This window comes from Chaetodon auriga, chromosome 2 (genome assembly GCF_051107435.1).
Source record: "Chaetodon auriga isolate fChaAug3 chromosome 2, fChaAug3.hap1, whole genome shotgun sequence".
Taxonomy (NCBI): domain Eukaryota; kingdom Metazoa; phylum Chordata; class Actinopteri; order Chaetodontiformes; family Chaetodontidae; genus Chaetodon; species Chaetodon auriga.
Window position 1 is genome coordinate 27,117,464 of NC_135075.1, and position 24,671 is coordinate 27,142,134.

The 24,671-nt window shown below is 44.2% G+C and overlaps 1 protein-coding gene across 1 annotated transcript in view; it reads right to left on the reverse strand.

Annotated features, from left to right (window-relative positions):
• Positions 1-24,671, reverse strand: part of rspo4 (R-spondin 4) — a 29,010-nt gene that overhangs the window by 3,619 nt on the left and 720 nt on the right. Inside the window, exons 2-4 of the mRNA XM_076745183.1 lie at positions 17,718-17,906; positions 17,243-17,380; positions 13,669-13,875 (exon numbers count right to left, since the gene is read on the reverse strand). Coding sequence (XP_076601298.1) covers positions 13,669-13,875; positions 17,243-17,380; positions 17,718-17,906 — 534 coding nt within the window. The remainder of the gene's footprint in view (positions 1-13,668; positions 13,876-17,242; positions 17,381-17,717; positions 17,907-24,671) is intronic.

Below are 24,671 nucleotides of genomic sequence, written 5' to 3' on the forward strand. Positions count from 1 at the left end.
TCTTCTCTTTTCTCCCCCTCAGTTATACGAAGGCTGCAGTGCCTTAATGCCCCACTGTCATCTGCCCTTCATTAGTAATGAGAGCCCGGCTGCAGAGATTGGGCTTTCGAATCCCCTCCTGTCTCCTCTCCTCATCCTCTTCCTCAAATCTCTTCCTCCCCTTTTCCAGCTTTGTCTCAATGCACTCCTCCTCTCCTCTTCTCCTCTGCCATCCCCTCATTCCTGTAATCTGTCCTTCATTAGCGACGCTGTCACAATGGCTTTGAGTTTGGACGCTGCGCTGATGAACGGGAATCAAGACAGGCTGTCCTTAAATGCCTCTCTGCGTCTGCATATAGCAGACATGTATGTACTGAAAGAGTGAACACACAAACAAGACAAGTACGTGTGATCCTATTTATGCATCATAGCATTTATCCGTCCGTGAGAGCGAATCACCGATCCGAGCATCACGGGGCAGCAGGTGGCTCAGGATTGACCAGAGGGGGTGGAGAGCTGGAAGCTTTGACCTCATTTGGTGGAAACATGTCTTCGTTATTAGATTATTATTGTATTTTTAAAGATTCCCCCAAGATTACACGTAGAAACAAAACTGAAGTGCTGCACAAGTCACGTAAATTGTCGGAGAAAGCGGTACGTCGCTTGTTTACACGCCACAGAACGACCTGCCTACAGTGACGAGATGAGTGTAAGGTCGGTGACATCGCCTCATTGAGGACTGTAATTCTGAAGGATATGAACATGTCACTCATGTTTGGAGAGTCCAAACCAAATCCCTCACAAGACCACTTTCTGACTCAATAACTGAGTCGTGACATGATGAAATTCAGTCTGATCATCCGGCTAATTTCCTCCGCCTGGTCTGCTGCAGCTCCTGTGGGTCCAGGCTTTACCTGCTGGCTCCGGACCAGCACCAAACACAGAGACCACATCACCCCTGTGCTGGCCTTGTGTGCATAGAACTGATTTTAGGGTCTTACTGTATATTTTCAAAGCTCTCTGGGGTTCAGCTGCTTCATATACATCAGATCCTTTAAGCCTCCTTCACATCTCTGAGGTGTAATGACCTGAGGTGGTTTACTTCTAACTGTCCAGGCTGAAAGGGGAAGTCGTTCTTAAGCTTCTTGTGCTGCCTCCTCCTCCACATGCTCCAATACTGACTCAAAATGCATTTCTCCACCATGGCTTTTGGTTTTCTTGTTGACATTGTACTAAAGCGATGTTAGAAAACCCAAATTTGTGTTTTTTTTTCTCCTGTTTTCATGATTACATGCTCCTCTACGAGCTCAAATAGGCTTTAAAAACTCTTCACAGTGATTAAAAAATACATTGAAGCCTTTGAAAGGAGTTTCTAACAACTCACAAAATGTTTACAGAATAACACTTTGATGCTTTGACATTTCATACAAAAATAATATAGGAGAGTAAAAAGTCTTGCAAAATAATAATTTTGAAGGGTAATTTGCAGTAACTGGAGTCACATCCCGGCTCTGATGTGCATCATGAATACCTGATTCATGGGTTCACACGCAGATACACACCGACCACACGAGTCCACGCTAACCTGTTGCAAGCCACAAGCATGCTAACAGAAACATCTTCACATGCAGCAACACTCACCTTCTTCTGCTGCATTACACACACACACACACACACACACACACACACACAGTCCACACAAATGGAGAAAGTGAACCAGATGGGTCGTAGCTGGAATGTCATGAGAGTGAACCATCCCTCAGCCATCTTAACTGAATCAAGCGCTGTGCTGGAAAAGTGCCGTGCTCATCACATAACAACCTAACTACAGGCAGACTACACACACACACACACACACACACCAATGTATACTCAGTCATCATGCATGTACACACACAGAAACACAAATATTGTCCTTGTGGCTCGCCTACTGAATTCCTTTAATCCTCTAAAACCAAAATGCTAAACGAACGACCACATCACAGACTCTTCCACGGATACGCTCAGTTTTTGGAGGATTGCCCTGATGGTCAACTTTCCTGTTAAACCCTGAAAACAGACCCCAAACTTGTACATGTGTTTTCATGTGTACTGTTGACCCGAGCGCACCAACAGCAAAACTTTGGCGTGTTTCAAACTGTCCCAAAGCTTCTGCTGAATGTCTCAGCTTAAAAGTGAGCAGTAAACTCTAATTTGTGGGTGGGTTTGGTTGTTTTTGTAATGAATGGAATTTCCTGAGAGAAATAGAACATTGTATGTGTCAGTGAAGATATCTGGAGAACAGAGTGACTGTAGAGCAGTGAGATGTTAAAGGAGCAGTTCGGTTGATGCCTGTGGTGTCCTGCGATACTTTATTAAAGAGTCACGCAGACACTGGAGAGACGTGGTTTTCCACAGTGCGAAAATGCACAAAAACTGCAATATTTTCTATTTAAACTTGAAATAAAGCAGTCAAAATGTTGGTCATGAAATTTGCCGTCATTCTGCCGGTTTAGGGTGCTTTGTCAAATACTTTTGTAAAATAGAAAATGTGTAAACAGTAAAACATACAGCACGATACAGATTTCTACCATCTTTATTTTATTTCGCCAGGAAAGGCCACTGAGAGGGAGCTCCCTTTAACCATGACGCCCTGATAACAGCACATATAAAGTACATTGCATTGCATCCATGCATTTGAGTGAGGAACTGTGGAGTTGTAGCTGGTAACTGATTTCGACTATAGAGTGACAGACTTCTGAAGTGAACATAGGTTGCAGTGAGACAAACTTCAGTCGCACATCAGTGGATGTGCTGAGAGAATTTCAGCTCTCTAGAAACTGCGGTGAATTATCGTTGACTTTTCGGCAGTTTTGACTGAAGAATAGATGATAATGTGAGTTTATGCTACATCATGAACATTTGTGGCACCCCCTAGTGGAAGAATGATTGTGCAGCAAAGCTCGGACCTAGCGTCTGAACATGTGCGCTGTGCTTGGTTACATTAGCTTAAGCCAATTTTTGATTTATGAGCGTTAATGTCAGGTTTCTAAATGCATAATTTCAAAACCATAAATCAAAAATGAGAAAAACACGCTTTTTTGTGGATAGGTCCAGATGCTACGTAACAATATGCTACGTAGCAATCGCTAATGATTGCTCAAAATGTGAACCAAAAAAGCAGGTTTGGACAAAATTCAAGATAGCGTTCTTCACAGAGGTAGCAGGTCAGAAAAGGCACAAAAAGGCATTTTTGGATCAGTTTGTTAGTGAGACGTTTGTTTTTTTGGGATATGAGTGATGGAGCTTTTAAATCAAAGTAATATCAGATTGAGATGTGGCCCCGTCTGAGTGGGCTAAATTTACTGGACGAAGACAAAAAGCAAGAGGATTTTTCAGAAATGCCGGTCTTATCCTCTGGACTCTGGACTGACATCGTGCACTCAGAACCACATGTTGTGGTGGAAAAATAAAGGCATCGGCATAACGGATGATAAATCCACGTGAAGCTATCAGCATCATGGAGCCATGTGGGCCAACGCACACCTCCTGGGTGAAACTGGGGGGTCACACACAAGCAAATGCACGATAGAGACAAGCAGCTGAAAGACTCCAAACACCTTCTGCAGATTTGAATCCAGACTGGAAACATCAAGGTCACAACATTTGTTTTCAGCCGGAGCTGCTCGGTGTACGACAGCAGCGGTTGTACTGGGCAGCCAACAGTAGCAGACTGGTTATACTGGGTGACTTTGTATAAAGTTACGGTAGGAGAGAAGAGTAAAATACAGGAAAGGGTTGCCAGGTCTGCATCAAACGGGGTCAACTACAGTCACCAGAGAAACCGTCATGAGTCTGCAGGCTTCGCCCTCTGAGGACCATGAATGTCTGAGGTGTCAGGACAGTCCATCCACGGTTGTTGAGATCTGTCAGTAGTCGTTCAGCCGACCTACATTACCGTCCCAAAGGCCGGGACATTAGCGCTGCTAAGAATGACTAGAAGTGAAAAGTTATGCTTGGAATAAATAGGTTTGGTATTTGTTTGCACTGGCTGCCTAGATTCTCTTATCAAAACTCCATTTTTCTGATCCAGAACCTACTGGGAAACATTCCACTGGAGCTCCCATTAATCCCGAGCATGAGGTATTTCATGTCTACAAGATAACATGCTGTGTTTGATCAGTATCTCCCTTTGCCTCACATCTCATCAACTCCTCCTTGGAAGAGTCACATGGGAGGAGAGAGTTCAGGCCTGGGTGGTCCAATCTGTGGACACGGTGGCTGAAAGAGAGCTGATGGCTCTTATCTGTTTAAGCAGGGTCACGTGGTTGAACTGGACCGTAGAAATTTATAGAAAGTAGTCTGAAAAGTGTGTACCATCATGATGTGATTCAGCTGAAGGTTGGTAAACCTTAGATTTGATAAAGTCAATAAATATTCTGAATTGTCAGCCATATGCAAGCTCTCATGAAGTTTTGAGATACGTGAGGCGAGAAGAATTTGCACCTTGTTTCACTTTGACCTGCTTTTGTTGGTTGTTCTGTCTTGGGTGAGATATAAATGGGAAACGGGCTGCTCTTTAACGACCCTTTCACCTTTGAAGTGCTTTGCAGTTTGCCTCATTCACCCAATAAACTCACAGTCGCACACCAGGGGTGGAGGAGCTGCCCCAGCTCCACCTTCTGTACCACAGCTGCCCCAAATACACCGTCGATACCACAAGTATGGTCGCACGCTACCAGGAATGTCCACATCCAGTATATGTGATGTCATGCTGTACCTTCACAAATGAAACCCAACTCATGTTCTCTCATGCGTTCTATCAAAGGCCTGCAGAACCGCAGCAGGTGCAGCAGGAGCAGGTCTCTAATTACAGTAAGCGGTACACCTGTCCTCGTTTTACGAGCGAGTCAAAGACGTCTTAACGAAGTCTGCTGATCACTGTGCAGCTTCAGCTCTCAGGCACAGCCGAGGGAGGTGTCGTGCAGAAGAAGGAGGTGCCTGCCAGTTGTAAAATAAAGCATAGAAGCAGAACGAAGGAGCATCTTTGATACATTCAGTACTTCAAAACTGTGTATACACGCACCACCTGTGGAGCAGACCGAATCTCTGAATTGTTGATGGACCGATAAAAACTTCATAAAAGCACATAGAAATGGACTGAATCCAGCCAAATCGAATCAGTCACACCAACACACAACCTCATGAAAACGCCTGGAATCCACCTAAAAACATACTTTTCTCATCTCTGCCCACAATTTTGAGGTCAGCCTCTGAAAGGAAAAAAAAAAATCTCATTACTATCTTTCACTTAGGCCTGTCTCGAAAAGACATTAAGGACATTGAAGGAGTGAAAGTCAGAAGAAGATGTGCGCAGCGAGATCCTTGTTCTCTAATGAATACCTGTTGTCCAGGGTTTAAGTTGGCCCGAGGCTACGTCTGCGCAGGGATCGCTATGCGTTAACTTAATGCATATGATATTTGGGAAAATGCACTTTAGCTCGCTGTCTGTGTTGTGTTACACTGTAAGCTCTACCCAGATCCATGTGTAGCTGGATGAGAGGGCCACTGAGTTCTGCACTGCGCAGCCTGCATATTAAAGTATCAGCGTCTGAAACGGTGGAACTCCCTTTTCTGTCAGGCGGGATTTATTTGAGCGGTTGGTGGATATAAGATTGTTCTCTGCAAAGTAATCCAGTCCCGTATAATAAAGCACTGATTTTTCCTCTGCCCTCAACGAGTATGACAGAGATATTGAGTTATAAAATGGACATGCCTCATAGCTCCTAAAGCCTACACACTGTATTCACAACATATATTTCAAATACTCTCTGCTCAGTGCCTGGGCCCCTTTTCTCAAGCTTCAGATAGCTTATCAGAGTATCTCCATGATGTCTGATATGATTTTTACCTCTTCTATGAATACAGTGAAAGTGAAGCACACTTGGATAAAAGGGATAAAAGCATGTAACCTACAAAACGTCATTTTTAAACTTTTTTAAACCCACTAACTGTGAGTGTTTTTAAGCAACATCTCCTTTTTATTGTTTTCTTTCCCTTGTTTTTGAGAGTTTTTGCAGTGTTGGGAGTCATTGACAATCGGCCTGTTCAGCCATTTAAGCATGAGGATGTGCTTGAACCAATCAAAACTTTATCTGCCCATCATTTTGTCTCCATCATATAATCCTACTTACAAAGATCTACTCTTTGTTTGCAGAATGAATGGAACTTTGTGAGTCTCATTTTGTGGCTGGGATGTAAAGTTTCTTAAATAATGGCACAGTCTGGCTCTGAAAAGTCAAGTAGAGAGCTTCAGAACATCAGCATAATACTTGAAAGTAGCTCTGCCTGAGAACAAGCTGTAGGTTCATTCAGGGCTCAGACTGCTGAATATTCAGCTCCACAGGTTTGAATTCAGTCAAGGATAATTTAGATCAGGATGGTTCCCTCGCTGCCAGAAGTATCCCTTTATCTGATGCACATCTGTTCTCTGTGACTGTGGTAAAAGAAAAAAATGGACCCTGGAAAGTTGAGCTGGACTGGCCCACCACCACCCATCTACAGACCCTGCCATGTCTCCAACAACACAGGCACATTAGTGTGTGATATTTTTTCTATTGAGCCTAAAGGTCTTATATATACATGCATCACATTCAGATGTCTCGTTTGCTGCCGTCAGTTAATTCTGGTGTCTAGATTCTAGGTTTCTGACTCCACCATATGTACCCCTGTTGCTTGCCAGACAGCAGCCGGTTGAGGCTCCTGGGTTTGTCTGTTAGTGTCCTTTGGGATGTTCAGACACCTCATTCACCGAAATCTCTGACGCTCGGTGGATGTACCAGTGATATTCTGAGTGGTTTTAATCACCTGATGCAGAGACTTCCTGTCCAGGGCTTACTCCTCTGTAAGTTGGGAATTCTGCTTCAAGTTTCCAAAGAAATGCGTCTTTTCTTTGCCAGGTTGCAGATGTGTGATATCCATGACAGGTTGTCTGTGATTCCCAGGAACCCAAAGCTGATGTAGACAGGTCTGTGCATCTTTGCCTCCTTTTTACAATCAGCTGGGTGGTTTTGTTGATGTTGAGGTTGTCTGGACGATGATGTTGGTGTCATCCACAAACCTCACACCTGATGTCTCTTCATATGGGGGATTGCAGTCGTGGATGGAGGGCGTGAACATGAAGGGGCTGAGCAGGCATCCCTGGGGAGCTCTGTGAGCGTGGTACTCCCAGGTGCATTGTTCAAATTGTCTATATGTTGTGATCTTATTAACTATACCTTTAATGATTGACCCCCTGTGTCACTTTGGCCATTTAGAGGCAGGGAGGGTGATGGGAAGAAGAATAAATGAAAGCAACATTCCCTTCATTGTTTTCTCCTCATGCAGCCTACTTGAAACCTCTTTGTCCATCAGATTCTGGTAAAAACATTTTGTTCTCTCAGCAGCTGAAGGTGCAGCTGATTCTGAGGACTGTGACGCCATCACCGGCTGGAGCCCCTGTGGATTGAACAGCTGGATGCTTCTGTTGAGATTTCAGGGTAAGAGAACAGAAAAATGTCTGCGTATAAATGTCAAAACAACAGGTAGTCATAGTGGACTTATCCTGTTCTGAATTCAACCTAAATTTAACTACATGATAACTAAAAGGAGTGCTGTTTTATTAAACATTTTTGGCTTTATTTGAGAGTTCAGTCATGGGAAACACGGGATGATGACATGCAATGAGAGTCCCCAGTCAGATTTGAACTCTCCATCACAGTTACGACGGCCATGCTGGCCCACCAGGACGCCCCCAGCCATGCTTTGGCTTGTGCCTTCTAACTTAAATTAGCTGAGAGACCAGAAACTGAGCTCATATCCCCATAAAAATACAATCTGGATAATATCAGCGAGTCCCTCCCAAAAATACTCCCGATGAAGTCCCACGTGGTCTCTATTCGTCGGGTATTGGGCTGCTCCAGAAAGTGTCGCTTGTTAACATCACAGCCTGGGAAAACGATTCTCTTGTGTTTGCAGCTGTGAGAGACAAATCATACAAAATGTATGCATGATGACAGCAAAACATACTGTACAAGGCCATAATCGCACTGAATAGCCCCTGTTTTAACGCAATATGTCCAGTTTAAATAAAACAGTTTATTCCTCTCTAAGGTCATTTTTGAGTGTAGTTTGTAATCTGCCTGCATCACATTCAGTGTCATGGTCACTGCACCTGTTGGTGGATGCTGGCAGAAGGAGGACTTTTAATCATGAGGACTCCAGGATCAACAGACAGGTGAAGGACTGAAGCTTCTGTGAATGCAGAAGCAGAAAATGGGCTGCAGGAGAAGTCCCTTTGGGCGTCCTGTCGAGCAGTGCCTTCATGCCATTAGAACAAAGTGCCCCCCACAGGACTTAATGCAGTAAAAATCAGTTTTTGTGCTCTCCTCTCTGTCACTTTGCGACTGCTCAGATGGGGGCCCTGGCCCCAGGCTGGGGGCCACTGTTGTGGATGATACTGTGGAAATATGTCTACGAGCCATTCGGTCCATGTCAATGGCGACACGCACCGAGGCTCGGTGCTGATGCACACTTTGTCCCTCTGTGTGTGAATCTGATGGCTGAAACTGGCTGCAGTCTTCTTAAACTGCACGCAAAGTCCTGACAAAAAATGTGTATTTTATAAATCTAGGCCTGTGGTGAACCATTTCACACCTTGGGTCATTTCCTGTTAGTATTATAGGATATTAGTTAATGTGGACTGAGTGCTCACTCAGAGACTGAGTGATTCCAGTGAGCCGCCTGCTCTGTGTTTTATTTTCAGCCTCGTTCTGTGTTTTGAACTTGTTTTTGGCTAGCTAGCCGTAGCGTGCAGAATGTGAGTGTGCTGTGGGACTGTACCAAACCTGTGCTTGATTTTTATTGCATTTAGTACATTAAACACTGGGGTACAGCTGCAGTATTCTCTTCCCAAGAGGAACCACTTGTATGAATTAAGCCTCGCTTTCTTTTTCGGCATTCAGAGAGCTGAAGTAATGACCAGGCAACAAGCCACGAGGGACTTCAGTTTTCTATTGTGACTTATGTCCATTCATTTCTACTTCACAGAATTCAGAAAACAACGCTCTGCAGCACTAATGGAATAATAATGAAGGATGGACGTTTGACAGAGAGCTCAGCCACAGTTTGTTTTAACTTGTTGTAATGCAGATGCAAGACAGATGCATGCTGCTGGACTTCGACCACTGTTTCCCTCCAGTTTGCATTCGTGTTGCACAGCATCATAAAACATTGGCTATGCAGCTCCTTTCTGTTTTATAGAAGGGGAAATGCATTATGTCCTGAATAAAAGCCGCGCTGCCACTCTCTCCCCTTAAAAGGGAGACGAATAAATCAGTCCGGCTACGAGAGATTATCACCACCATAAATACAGCTAATAAGCTTTCACGCTAACACCAAACATGTGTCTGAAGCCGCAAAAGCCATTTTACGAACAGACGTGCAGACCAAACTTAAAAAGAGTTATCAACATGTGGACACAGTATAGTATAATTACACAGTTTGTGATTTGTTATTTTTTCCCAGTTATGCTGGATAAATTTACAGCCAAGTTATTTGTGGTGTTCTAACCTCGATGGATAAAGAAACTTCGTGCTCTTATAATCTGCTTTCGTTAGGCTACTTTGTTTAGAAGCTAAATATACTGTACTCGCCTGCTATGTACTACCGATGAACGCAGTATGTACGACATGCTTGAAGTCTTGCTTTGGAAGCGTAACGTCATCCTTGTTGTCCTTGCTTCAGTCAAGCTGGGAGCCTTTTCACAAAATACTTGCTGATTGATGGTGTTTTTGTTCGTGCTGATGCTCATGCTGGTTTGGTCATATTGTGAACATTTCCCTCTTGGCAATAGCTGCATAATTTCGATGAAGAAATAATGTAATGACAGACTAACAAGGTACTAACTGAAACTATCTTTGAGCGGTGGGCCTGGCTTTCCTCCGCCTTTGATGCTGCAGTGTGTGACTGTGGGGCCGACAGGGTCTGTTTGGCTGCCGAGCTACCCAAACAGGTGCTGATGGAGCTTCTCAACTCCTATTTATCTTCAGTTTTCTGGCCTCAAAAATTGTTTAAAAGTGATGAAATAGCATCTGAAAACTGTAAAAAAAAAAAAAAAAAAAAGTCCCAGTGTTGTCTCAGCTGATGGTTGCGAACCCTCCAGTGCTTTGCATTGTGGGGCGAGGTCAACTGGTCCGATGTATACTGGAGATTTTTGCAGAATCAGCACGATATGCTGGTATTTGGCATACTGCAGACTTCGCTTTTGTTTGCGTGCTGCATACTACATGTTACATTTTGGTCAAATCAGTACGTAATGCATCTATGCATGTAACTCTCTTTTTGACTCTAAAATCTGAGGAATCATGTTTGAAAACTGGTCAACTGAAATGTTCTCAAAGTTTTTGCCGCTCCTGTGACCTTCCCTTTAGCGCCACCATGAGGTTGCCCTTGATTTTGCGTGAAATGTCTCAACAACATTTAGATTGATTACCTGAATCGTGGGTCAGATATTCACCCCGATCCACTGACTTGTCTTCTAGCGGCTTCGTCACGTCAGAAGTTCACTTTAAATGCTGCTCTTTCACTCGACCTGAGATTTCTCTTGCCGGTCCAGGAACTGAGCTACCAACCTTCCGGTCATAAGTACGCTTCTCTAACTGAAACCAAAACCCACGTCTCTGCAGCGAGCCAGGACAATCACTGCCTATAACCGGCCTCCTAGATCTTCACCTTTCAACGCTCGACCGGGACTTGACCCTGTGACGAGGACTGTCTGTGTAACCGCTGGGCCACCGCTCTTTAAAACTTCCTGTCCATAAGATAATGCGGATACAAATGGAAATGTATTTGTGTTGCCAAGATATTTCCTGACAACGTGACATCTTAACTGTCTATGTCAGATGTTGCTAGATTGCCAGCAAAACAACCACCAAACCCCTTTGTTAGCCTGTGACAGTTCGCTGCCATTGGTGAGGAGACAGAGAGAAAAGCAAGAGCAGGGAGAGTGGATGGGAGATGAGACCATGTCCTTCCTCCTCATCTGAAAACAATAAGACAACAAGAGAGCAGGAATTAAAAGACTAGAGCCGTCTAATCTGGAACAACAGAGGAATGTCAGGGAGATGCCACAGCATCCTTTCATCCCAGATGTGTGCTATTAGGTCCACGGGCCCGATCGCTGCTCCAGACTCTGCTGGATCGGATTTCCTCCTCTGCTAATGCCACTGGACATCCGATCTGACAATGATAATGATAATTACTTCAAATGACTGTCTTCCATTGTGGAAGAAGTGGAAAACGCACAGGCACGCACACACAGGGACACACACAGACACTAAAACCAGACAATACTCGCAGACTTTAAAGAGAAGTCACTGCTGGGTTTCTCACCAATTTGGGAAAAGTTAACGACGTGCCTCTGCTCATTCGTCCACACTGTTTAAATGCTTCACAGCCTTCTGTGCTGTTTGTGGAAGAAGAAGAAAATATGGAACAATCGAAAGGTCACAACAACAACAACTCGGTTTTGGAGGCAAAACAGAAACTGCTGCCAAGTTTGGTTTTTAATGTTTTGGAATATCCGTATGAAGTTCATCATTAATTTAATGCAGAGTTAAAAATAAGAGCCTTACAAGGCCTCCAATACAATAGTCCTCTCACTGATGAGGGCAGAGGAATATGAGACCAAATTATCTTGGGTTTTGTTCTCCTCGGAACACTTTTAACCAGCATTGACGGCATTTCCACAACACAGAGCTTTCAAAATATTTGTTTGCAGTTGTAGTCTATTTTCAGGTTCGTCTGGACGCTCAGAGACTCAGAACACATGATGAGCATTACGCCGCAGACGTGATCAGACATGAGATGCGAGCTCCAGCCAGTCTGAGAGGCTGCGTATCCTCAGACGGAGGCGACGTGAAAGCAAAACGTCTGATGAAGCTGAGGGCGTTGTGACGTTTGAAGATGTTATCTCACAGAGGAGCAGCCAGCATAAAGAAGGACAAGTCCTTTTTTAGCCACGGGGAGCCGAGCGAGGCCGACGTTCAACAGGCTGGTTCTCCTGGAACTTATTCTGCGTCTGTAGATGCATCTTTGAGCAGGTTTACACAGGATTAAACTGCAGTAATTAAAGGGCGATATCAATCAATACGTGGTTTAAAGAAATGAAGTGGTGTGGCTGCTGTCCTCTAACTGTTCTGTAATGCAAATTATCCCTTTTTCCATAACATTCTGTCACAAACATCTCTCTTGCAAAAGTCACCCCAAGAGGGATTTCTTCCGTTTTCATTTTAATTAAAACAGATAAATATTTTGGAAGTGGTTTCCTCCCCTCAGCCTTTCACTTGTTCCACCGCATGCCGTCATCGCAGACTCGGGGTCGTACCGTGTTTGTGTTATATTTCCTTTGCCATAAACAAAAGCTCCTAAACAGCGTTGTAGTGGTTCAAACACCAAATCACAACAAAACCCGGCGAGCCTCGAGGATGTCAACAGCACCGAGGGATGTTTCTGTCCAACCGAGAGGAACCACGCCATCGACCGTTCCAGGAAGCGCCGCGAAGAGCACGCGCTTCCGTTCAAGTGACAAAGTCCTGTCGCGGCCATGATGGAAGAAAGAGGAAGCAGGTGATGTTATTACAGAGCGGAGGAGGTGGATGAGTAAACAAACAGTTGGACCCCAGCTCGGGAGACCGCTGTTTGTTTCCCGTTTCCTTCCCCGAGTCACTTTTGGTTTAGTTTAATCATGACCACAATCGTTCCCTAACGTCAACCAAGTGCTGATTATTTTAACCATGACGACGAAGATGGCCGCGGCTTTAACAAAGTAAAAGTTTTAAGCCAAACCACGATGTTTCCCCAAACCTTAACCGCAGCGCCGTCAGGTCAGGAGGCTGATGTCTCTTTTGAAGATAAGGCGTCAGATCAGAAAACGCTGCTGAGTTTGTTATTTGACTCGTTGGATGTTTCATAACGAAGCCTCAGAAAAGTGGAGTTATTGTGAAAAGCCTCGCTTGTGCAAGAACTGCTTGTTCCTGACTTTCAATATTGTGATAAATTTGATATGTGCTGCAGTTCGACTGCGATGTTCACAATGCGGCAGTAATAAAGGACAGCTGGGTGACAGAGAGGCTAACTCTGAAGATGAACTGAAATGACTGTGGGCCAGAACTTACTTTATCAAACACATAAATAAGCCTGATGTGAAATACTTTCATGTTTGATGTGCTTCATCATGTCCATCGCTTACAGGAAGTCACAAAATGCAACTTCAGCGTGCATTAAACACACAAGTGTATTCAGACCTGAAGGTAAATCAGGCCAGAGTCCAAGCATGAAAGCATCTGCACCGAAGCACCAAACATGACAGAAACTAAGGAAGCTTCCTCTTTCTACGCTGCTGCTCTTGAAAACTCTTCACATCAGCCCTCAGATGCTAATTAGAAGTAGCACATGTTGGACTGTTCTTTATAGGGTCCAAACTCTCCCACTTGGCATTATAAATTGCACAAGTGTGTCAACACAGCACAAAACATCAGACCAAACAATGCAGAGAATCCACAGATGTTGTCGGGCAGTCCAGCGTAATAAAGAATAAATCAGCTGAGCGATTGGCTGCAGCAGGCTGCTTAAATCTGTCAGCGCCTTCTGTTTGCACCTGTAATCTCTCACCTGTGGGACACTTCTTCTTCATCCTGCACCTCTGTGTCTCGCTGTGGGACGGGCACAGTGACGCCGCTTTCTCTTCAGGCATCCTGCCGGACTGCCCGCCACCCCGGGTCCTGGTCTGCCTGCCCCACCTGAAGCCGCAGCTGGCGCCATCACGGAGACAGACGCTCCAGTCGCTCCACTCTCCCAGCGGAGCCAGGTGACAGTCCTCTGGGATTAGAGAGAGGAGAGACGAGCCGATTAAAGATGTCTCAGCATCAGAAACGAGAAGAAAACATGAAGAAGTGGTCAAACAGTGGTGGTGAAGCTCTGAACAGGGAGCTTAGGAGCCTTTTAACCACTATATCTCTGACTAAAGGCAGACTTTTAACTTCCTTTCTCAGCCTGAGAGTCTCAGAGGAGAGCTGAACGTTCAGCTGAATGTGCAGAGAAACAAAGGGCTGAGATAGTTAAGATAAATCAATAAATTACAACCATAACCCCTGCTGTGGTCCTTCAGACCCAGCGACCACATTGCTACCATTTAGGATAGATGAACACCAGCTGAGGCATTAACAAACAGGACTTTTCACTCGTAGTGACTGTTTGCTGGTGAGTGATGTCACTCACAAAAACACTGAAGTTTTTCCACGCAGTCCACAGCGGAAAACCCGCCACCCTCGGGCAACACGGGACAGCACTTCTTGGCAATCATCTTCATCATCATCGTCATATTTTGGGTACAAAATGAAAAGATTTCCAGCGACTCTTCTCTGGAGTTGCTCGAGGTGTGTACCAACAGTCAGAAATGAAACCTTAACATCGGCCATGAAAACAGATGTGGTCACGCCGCCAAGAAACAACAGTAGCTGCAGATGGTGCAGGTGGACGACAGAGGGGCAGTTTGGAGCCCCGAAGAGCAACGAATGATGAGTGAAATCAACATTATATCTCACTTAGAGGGGCGGGATGATACACAGCGAGATATGAAGATGAATTCTTAAACTTCTCTGAGGACTCTTAATGTGAATCATGTGCTGCATTCACAGTTTGGCTCCAAACCAGAAACGATGAGCTCGAGAAATGGACGCAGAGAAAGAAATGGAAGAGATGAGCGTTGGTCAGAACCGGAGGAGGAGACGAATCAAGTCTCTTAAATGTTTCGGGACAAAAGGTCCCAAACAAAGGCAGAAGTCGTAGCTTGGATGTGTCATTCAGCTGTCAGCAGAGTTTAACATGATCAAAAGTCTGTTGACTTTAATCATGTCGCTTCCTCGAGGACAATAATTCGATCCATCTGAAAGTGTTTAAGAATTATTTCAAGGTTTCTTTTCACGACCTTTCACTCAAACAAATTGCAGTTTACCGAAACAGGTGCAAGTTTTTGTCCAAAATCTGCTTAATGTAGGTAAAAAAAAAAAAAAAAAAAAAAAACACAAACCAATGAAATCCTCAATCATTCACACATGAAATAGTGCAGAAAAGTGGCCCCAGATTAAAGGAGAGCAGTTTGCAGGAACACGTCTGCTGTTGATTAAAGCTCTCAGATTAGCTTCACCGCTGCGTCCACTGCAGAGCCGACCTGCTTTTTCCAGCCGGCCGGGGTCGAGTTCACCCCTTTATAACAGACAGTAACTTCAAACACATATGAAGATGGGAAAGAAGTCACTGAAGGTCACACAGTGACAATGAGTAGGTTTACATTCACACTAAATTTCTGGCTCTCTGTCTTCTCTCTGGGAATCTGGGACGTGAAGCTGGAACGCAGAGAAATCTGGTTTCTAACAGTCTGTCTGCAGACATGTTCGTCCTCCAGGTGCAGCAGCAGTGTCTGCAGGCTGAGTTACCTCATCAAGTGAAGACGAACCTACTTTGGTTTTGCGTCTCTGCATCTGATCAGCAGGAATGAAACACGTCAGTGTTGGACTTTTGTTCAGCATTTGCTCCACCGCTGCATCGTTTATCATCGTCGGCGTTTGTTCCGCTAACCGCTGCGTAGGTTTATCATCTGCACGCACGGCAGACAGCGATCGGAAACCCGGATAAGGTGTTTACATGCTGCAGTTTTCCAGTTTCTGTTGCATTTTTAGGTTTATCCAAGCAGGCTTCTGCAGGTGTCTGAGTAACACCTGGACAGAGTTTGATTCTGTCTTTTTCTTACTGTCAACAAATCGAGTGAAAAGACCAGAATCAGCAGTGTGTTCTTCCACCTCTCAGTGCTTCTCGACTTCCCTCTCCTGTCTGTGGCTCTCAGTCTCAAGTCCATTTGTTCCTACTGAAGATGTAAATCTTCAGTAGGAACAAATGGTTTTTAGCAAATGATTTTTAGCAAATGGAGGAAACGGTGCATCTGTTGGGACTATTTTCATCTGTGCTTTAACTGCATTTAGTGCTCGCATGAGTATTAGCAGCAGCAGGACGGTGTGTGTGGGATTGAGTCCAAATAAGCTCTAGTGTGTAGCTGTAGAAGAAGATTTAGCGGGCAGGTAATACATCAATATAACCGGCTCAGGAGGATCAATTTATTGTTGGTTAACAATGAGAAAATCTTAAATATCGCCTGTCTTATCCTTCAACAGATGCAAGCTTTATGACCTCAGAGATAAAAGAAAAGAGAATATGTGCTGGACGCTGAGGAGAATAACAGCATCACACCACCACACTGCTGGCTGTCATACTTGTTACTCAGCATAAATTATAACACAACCCCCAAAACTGAGAAAAACATAAATGAAACAGATCCTTCGTTAATCCTTTTGGACATAAACTCAACTGAAAACAGCACAAAAAACAATAAATTTAATGTTTGAGCTCATCAGCTTCATTGATTTTTGTAAATATCTGCTTTTTCTGATTCTGATGCAGCAACACGTTTCAAACAAGTTGGGACAGGAGCAACAGAAGACTGAGAAAGATGTGGAACACCTGTTTGGAATCAGTCCACAGGTAATCAGGCTCAGTGGTAACAGGTGATGGTGTCATGATTGGGTATGAAAGGGGCATCCTGGAAAGGCTCAGATGTTCACGAGCGAGGTTCAACACTTTGTGAACACATGATTGTAGAAAGGAGATTAACACATGAGCTCAGGAGCGCTTCATAAAACTGTTGTCAGTAAACACAGTTTGATTGTGGAGGACTGAAATCTGTTTTTATTTATGTGTTGCAGACTTTTGTAGGACTCAGTGTTGTACTTTGAACACTTCGGAGAGGAAGTCTCAAAGCTGCATCGCTGCTGCTTCTTGCTCTGGAGTTCTTGGTGTGCATGTTGATGCACAGAGGACATCTGAATGTCTTCCTTTTGTTTGCTCTTTATTCAGTGATGTTAACATGTCAAGCTTTTCTTCAAACACGACAAAATCATTGAAGGAAAGTTGTTGTGATGGCTAATCACACACGCTGTCACCTCATCATGGCACAGTTATGTTTTATATGACTGGATTTATCTTTGGAAGAATATGTCCTGATGGTGACAATCATTTAAAGAGACACGGCAGGTAACAAGCAGCAGGACAGTAGATTTATGTAGAAGAAGGCTGCTGCTGCTCTCTGATTAGACTCCACAAAGGTTTCTCAAACGCTGCGTTTGTCTTTACTCACCGAGGCAGTCTGTCTGGTGGGCGAAGGTCCTCTCTGGGCAGCGGCTCAGACACTTGCCTTTGTACAGCTGGAAGCCGGGCTTACACTTGGTGCAGAAGTCCCGGCTGAAACAGTGCTCGCAGTCCAGAGAGCGACACTCTGAGAGGACGGAGACCATCGCACATTAAAACAGTTCAATCACGAGGAAACTACACTTTATTTCTCTCTGATTTTCACTGCAGTCATTGGATGCAGGAAAGGAAGGATGGAGCCGCAGGTCATAAAGAAAGGTGCAAAGAGGAGACTTATCATCTGAGGGACTTTGCACAGTCAACTTTAATTTGCGCTGTGAGAGCTCAATCCTGTCTTAAGTCCATTTTCCCTCCTTTCGTGTTCACTTTTCCTTCACTAGTTTAGGCTTAAGACAAACGAGTCATGTGTGCTGATGTGACTGAGACTCAGTGTCAGGCTGATATTCTCTGTTACAGAAACGTACTCATGCAGCGGTTGATGTCCTTCCCTCTCTGTCCGTAGTGTCCAGTGGGGCAGGCGTGGACACATGTCCCATGGTGAGACATCCCCTCCCTCTGCAGGAACAGGAAGAGTCGCTCGGGGCAGCGCACACAGCCGTTGTCACGGGAACACTCCAGACAGCTCCGACAGTCCTCTGATGTGTCTCTGTGAGCTGCAGGAGACAACAGAGGCCGGATCAGGACAGGGGGACTTTTAGAGGACATGCAAAGAGACACAGAGTGATAGCGGGGGGAGGAGGAGGAGGAGGGCACGAGGAAGCAAAGGAGATGCCAAATCCTCAAGATACAGAGAGAATTTCTGGACTCCATGAAAAATCCACCGCTGAGCTCCTTGAAATGCGGATCTGCAGACGCTGCAGGCAGGAAGACGTTCACATGTAGCTGCAGAGCAGACTGAGCAGAGAGCTGCTCTCTGCACATTTAACAAGATTTAACACCAAAGCAAAGGCAAATTTTAATCAGGCTCCTTCAAATGACGCTTTTAAAAGTTCTCTTCATAATCATCCTGGAGCGGAAGAGCAGGTGACACTTAGTTTAAAAAGGTGTGAAGTGGAATTATTCGTGCTTCTGAAAAATGAAACGCTATTGCAAGTTATTATTTTATGCATTTTCTTGATTTTGTTACTTTAAAATATGCAGACAAAATGTTTAAGAGAACGGCAACTTTGGTGCTCAAGAGACTCTGAATGATGAATTTATTATTAACATTTTCAAAGTTTTGCTTCTCTTTTAGCAAAATAAAAGCTGCGCACACTCAAATTTCTTCTTTCACTGTTAAATAAGTGGCACTTTTGTCTGTCATTAAATCTGCTGTTCATCTCCAGAACATTTGTTCTGTACATGCTGTGCATGTATTGAATCAAGGGCTGTCAGCCAAAACCAAAAGCCCTGCTCTCCAAAGAGCAGAAATCAGATTACAGATCACTAAAATGACAGTAAATTACATTATCGGTAGGTTTTTGAAACTTGGATAAATCTCCAATGTTTGCTCATAAAATGAGTCTGAATTTAATAAAGAACCGTTTTTGTTTCTAAACGTCAAACTGGCAAATTTTTGGTAGCAGATTTGTTTTCTAAATTTTTTAGGAAATTAAGGATCTGACTCTAAAAATGCCAGCGCTGTGCTTTTATTGAAACGTGGCTGCCAGCAGAGACCAGCACACAGGGAGCAGCGTGCACAGGATGCTGCTTGTATTCATGTTTCCTCATGAATCTGTGAGGTAAAATCCATCAAACACACTGAAAGCGAACACAAAGCGAGTTCAGTCCTGACAAAGTTTGTGCTCGCTGACGATAGATTTCACATCTTGGTGGCGTAACAGTTCAGCTTATGTGTAAGCCAAAGTAAGTCTTATTATATTATAACAGCGAGCAGTGATGTCTGCTCCCTGATACACACAAGACTCAGCAGACAGAGTAGGAATGCTTCCAATCCGACGGGGATAAGGAGGGATACGGAGAGACGGCGAGGTGGGATGGAGAGATGGATGGAATGAAGTGAGATGAGCTGAATCTACGGATGGTGAAGGGGGGGGGCTGAGTGTGCGTGAGTCTGAACCATCACTGAGTCTGATCCTCAGAATACCTGCTGCCGCCCGCATTGAGTGTGTGTGTGCGTGTGTGTGTGTGTGTGTGTGTGTGTGTGTGTGTGTGTGTGTGTGTGTGCAATGAGTTTAATCAGGAAAGTAGTGATTAAAGGCTGCATACGACTTTACAGCCTCTGTGAAGTGAAAATGAGCTTCTTTAAGCTCATAAGCTAAGAGAAGCTGTTCATTCAGTTAGCAAACTGCAGTGAAATGAACATTTAAAGGTTACAGGATGCAGCCTGCTCATAACGAGGTGCTGATCCTAGTGAAATATAAGGATCAGAATAATTAAACATCAAGAATGAATATTCAAGTGTTATTCCAGTGGACTCAAACTTGGCCAATTTTAATTTCTGGTTCTCACAAATTTAAGCAACTTGTACATTTGAAGGAAAAATGTTGCGAAAACCCACAGAAACGATGTACCAGACGTCACAGTCTGACCGTGTGCTGTCTGTGAAATGTGTACAGATGAACATCGACTCTGCTCTGCGTGCTGACGCTGCAGGCAGTCCTGCTGCAAACCCTGCAGGCTGCAGACTCTCATGCATCATGTCTGCTTATAGAAATGTACATCACAAGTTTTTGAGCTTAAAGGGATCCATCAAAGGCTCTGCACCTTAACAACAAGGTGCTGAAGAGCCTTAACCCCAGTGACTTTAGTTTAGCAGCTCTCTGGCACAGAGGTTGTCTTTTCTCTGGCAGCTCCTGGGTGTGAATGCCATTCATCAAATGAAAAAAAAAAAACAAAAAACGTCCGTGAGTTCAGTAGAACTGACATAAACCTTCAGCGAAGAGCAAGGCCTCCTTTTTAGCGCTGCCATTTCACAGACGATCAATCACGCAGAGAGAAATCCATCATAGAAGAAGAAGAAATGTTAGTTTCTCCAGCAGCAGAAGCCTCAGTCTTCAGCAACAGGTGAGATAAAAACCAGCGACAGTTAAGAAGTTTCTCTGAGAAAGATATCAAATCATGGACCGCTAACATTAGCTAAACACACTACGGACGCAGTAGAAATACTGCAGCACACTTGGCCTCTCTTCCTCCTTATCATGACGCACAAAGTTTTTTCTACACGTTTGCTCTCAAAGTTTGTGAGAGTGAAACACCAGCATCAGTCGGGAGGTGGAGCGTTTGCTGTTTGGCTTGGAGGACTTACTGGTTCATGACTTGTGACCCTGGTATGCAGCTGGTTAATGGTGAAAAACCTCCTTCTTCTCCTGTGACTAACAATGTGTCCATGCTGAGTTTATTTCTGCCATTATTCACATGAAGGAGTGGATTCTTCGTTTTTCCACTGCTGCTCTGGCTGGCTGAGCTGTGGTTTAAGATGGTTTTAAACTGGTCGAAGTCACATGATCACTCAAACCTCATTGCCGTCTCTTCAGGTAAACTGCACAGTCCCAAAAAGTTTGGACGCTGTCTAAAACATAAACAAACCTTTTTGGACACAAACTCAACTGAGAACAGCTCAAAGTCAATATATTTAATGTTTTCTCTCATCAGCTTCATCGATTTTTGTAAATATCAAACACCTGTTTGGAACATTCCACAGGTAAACAGGTTCGTTGGTAACAGGTGAGAGGATCATGACTGGGTGTGAAAGGAGCATCCTGGAAAGGCTCAGCCGCTCACAGGCGAGGATGGAGCGAGTTCACCACTTTGTGAACACATGATTGGATGAAGGAGATGAGCACATGGACTCAGAGAAACGACTGATTGTGTTTTTGTTTACGTTTTACACAGCGTCTCATCGTTTTTGGGAGTCAGGGTCACAGCTACATTTAGCTTTTGCTCCTTTTGACGATCATGTGTTTCAACAAGGACGCAGCTGCTTCTTAAACCCCTGAAACTTCCTGCTGAATTAGTCAGAAGCTGAGTGACACAGCAGCAGCCACCATGTTTCTAGACTTTGGACTTTCACCTGAACACACGTTCAACACTGACCGGTGAGGCAGTGCATTATGGGAAACTGAGGGCAACAGCTGCACCTCTTTCTACGTTTGGAGGAGCCTTTCAACTTGGACAGACGCTGTCGGCCAGTTATGACGTATTCGCTGAAGAAATGTAAACTATGAAGGACTCAATACGTGTTTTGAGGCACGCCTTCAGAAACTCCATTCCACTCTTGCAGTGACAGGCGATTGGAAGGAAATGATGCAGTACAGAAACATCAAAGATGAAGATGAAAACAAACAAAAGGTGAAGAAGTCAAGGAGGGATTATTGTTTCACAGTGGCCCCTTTTCTTACACATACGGACTCTTGCTGGACGTCCAAACCCAAATTTAGGTGATTATGTTGTCAAACCGTCATTGTTTTGTGCTGCTTTAGGAAGCACTTAGTGTCGACCTTTGACCTGGCACATGTGTTCTCAAATAATCTTAGTTTAGCAGAGTCTTAATGGTCGAAAATAGAGATGAGAAGATGACAACTGAGTAAAGAAGAGTTAATGTGGAGTAGAACGGAGCAGATTTCCCCAGAATAACCCGGGGACCCTTTCCACCGAGCTGTGGGACGTCGCTTTGAGGTCTCGACCCATTGGCTGCAAAACAGTTCTCCGCACATATGCTATCGATCTTTGGGCTTAAGGGAGTTTTAGAGGCGCGGCAGGTTTAGGTAGTGTAAAACGGTGACCTTTGACCTTGCATGGGATTGCACTGGGTTTTTAACAAGCACCAGGTGTAACAAGCTCCGCTGGGGTTTCAGGGGAACATGCTAGTGTTTAAAGGGGCATTCCACCCTAAAACTGAATTCACATAACCAGGGAAATGTTTAAAATAAAGAAAGAAAGAAATAGAAATATAGTAGAAATAGAAAGAATTCTGTTTTAGGGTGTGATTTCCTGGTAACATACAGCAGCTGCTGCTTCTGTAGATGGAGCCAAAAAACCCACAATGCACCATAATGTGTACAGTAACAAGAAAAGCCTGCCAGGTGGGGTGACGTGTAAAAATAACACAAGATGTGTTGTTCCTGATGACACACGTGTGGCTGTCCACACAGTCGGGTTAAAGACGTGCTGTGGTCGACCACATTTTTCACCACGTGATTTCTGAAATTCGGTCCTAGCGGTGTTAGAGGAGCTTTATGTTCACCTCACAGACTCCCGATGATGGAGAAATACGCTGCTATAAAACAAAAATAAGACACAAAGCAAAGCTCATGTTTGTCTCATGTTGTTTCCCAGCAGGTTCATCTGTAGTTAGCCGGGATCCTCACGCAGGCGTGCAGGTGCTTTTGTTTTCTGTTGATTGGTGATGGCCTGATGTGTCCTTTAAAGGTGAAGCTCACTGCTGTCACATGTGCTCTGGTTTCATTCAAATTCACCCAAAATCTCAGCATATATGTGATTCTTCTGCTATTTTCAACTTCTTGAGAGGCAACTTTTTTCACTTGTATCTATTATCTGTTTAGACTTAGCTGCAGGGACTTCACAGACAGTAAGAAACAGGACAGAGTCTGGTGGGAAATAAGAGGAAACATGATGACACCTCTCACATGTCAGTTGTTTGTTTGTGGGTAAAAAAAAAAAAAAGAAATGCAGAATGAGCCTTTAAACAAGAATTTAAAATTATTCCAAAGCCCAACAAACGTTATTGCTGCAAAGTCCATCAAAACCCATCAGCTAGACACCTGATTACACTTGGTGCCTTTAAATCAATCTCTGTGTGCATTTGCACCCAACTGAGGAAAAAAGGCTCCTGACATTCAGTCCACACGGTCCTCTTTATAGAACCACATCCTCTACAGTCATGTATGCTGTAAAACTGAAAAAGTCCCTCATCCACAGTTAAAAAAAAAAAGATTTGACCCAGTGAGTCTCTTCAAAATCAAAACCTGACAATCAGCTTAGTTTAATGTAAGTTTTGAGGTTTTTCCTCAAAGAAAGCAGAAATAAGCTAATAACATCAGGAACAGAAATATCAGTGTCAGTTTGTAAAATCTCCATGAGCTGTTTACACTAAGCACGAAACACCGAACAGAATCAGCTTCGATGGCTGATTATTAAGTGGTAAAGAGGAAACGGTGGAATCAGAGTTATGTGTTCTCATTGCTGCTGCAGAGTGGTTAAAGTTCACATCTCAAGTTTTGATCAGTTTCTTCTCACCCCCTCCTGTAAAACATGTGTTCACAATTACCTACAGTAACCTTACAGAAACATAAAGAGCACTAATGGACAGATTAATGGCTTCAACCTCTTGACTTCTACAGTTTTCCCGCTCTGAATCACTTCAACCTGTTTCAGTTGTGTGTGAAAGAAGGTGGGGGGGGGGGGGCGTAAATCTCTTGGTGTGAAGTGATGAATTCTGACAGCGGGTCAACCTGCTGTGCACGCAATCAGCATTCGACCCGACAGACCTAAAATTGGTATCTAACTTCAAGCTGCTCTGATCTATTTGCATCAAAGACCTTCATCCACGACTCAGCAGAGATTCTGTAGACTGAAGACTCAAATGAAAGGTTTCAGCCATAAATGGTAAATGGGCTGCATTTATATACTGTTTTTGTACTCTACTGACCACTCAAAGCAGTTTACAGCACATGCGACACTCCCCCATTCACACACACACGCACACACACACACACGCTCATACACTGGTGGCACAGGCGGCCATTCAAGCTGCCAACCTGCTCATCAGGTGTGACGGAGCGCTCGCTCTCCAAAACCCCCTGCAATGATTCTGTGCTCTCACGTTCACACACACACTCACACACACACTCACACACACACACACACGCACAGCGCTGGGAGCAGTCTGGGGTTCAGTATCATGTTCAAGGACACACTGACAAACGGAGCCAATGACCGATAAAGTTATGTACTTTTGAACCAGCAGTCTCTTCGTACATATTTGTCTTTACGATGTGCTGTTGATATTATTGTATTCATTAGAACTGAGCACATCAGTGTCTGCAAACCTTTCTGTTTTTGTGTTTTTTTGTATTATTTGTATCTTCCTTTGCTTCCTGTCAGTCTGACTTTGTCAGCGCTGCTGTATTTCAAACAGTTTCTTTGCTGTCACAAGCTGTTACCTCGAATGAGGCTCAGGGGTACCTAATGGCTCCATGCAGCCGCTCTAATCATTATCTAATGTCTCACCTCTGGTTGCCTGACGGAGGCCAAAATGACGGTGTAATTGAGACCGGATAGCCCTCTATTAGTCTTAAATTCCTGAGGAAATGCCAGACACTGGTGAGCGTCAGGGTCGCCACATACCTGTGGGTCTGTGGTCAGGACTGTTTTCTGGGATTTATACGGACTCATTAGACACAAACCTGGATTTGTGGAGAATCTCAAACCACCGTGAGTGTCTGCAGAGCTGAACA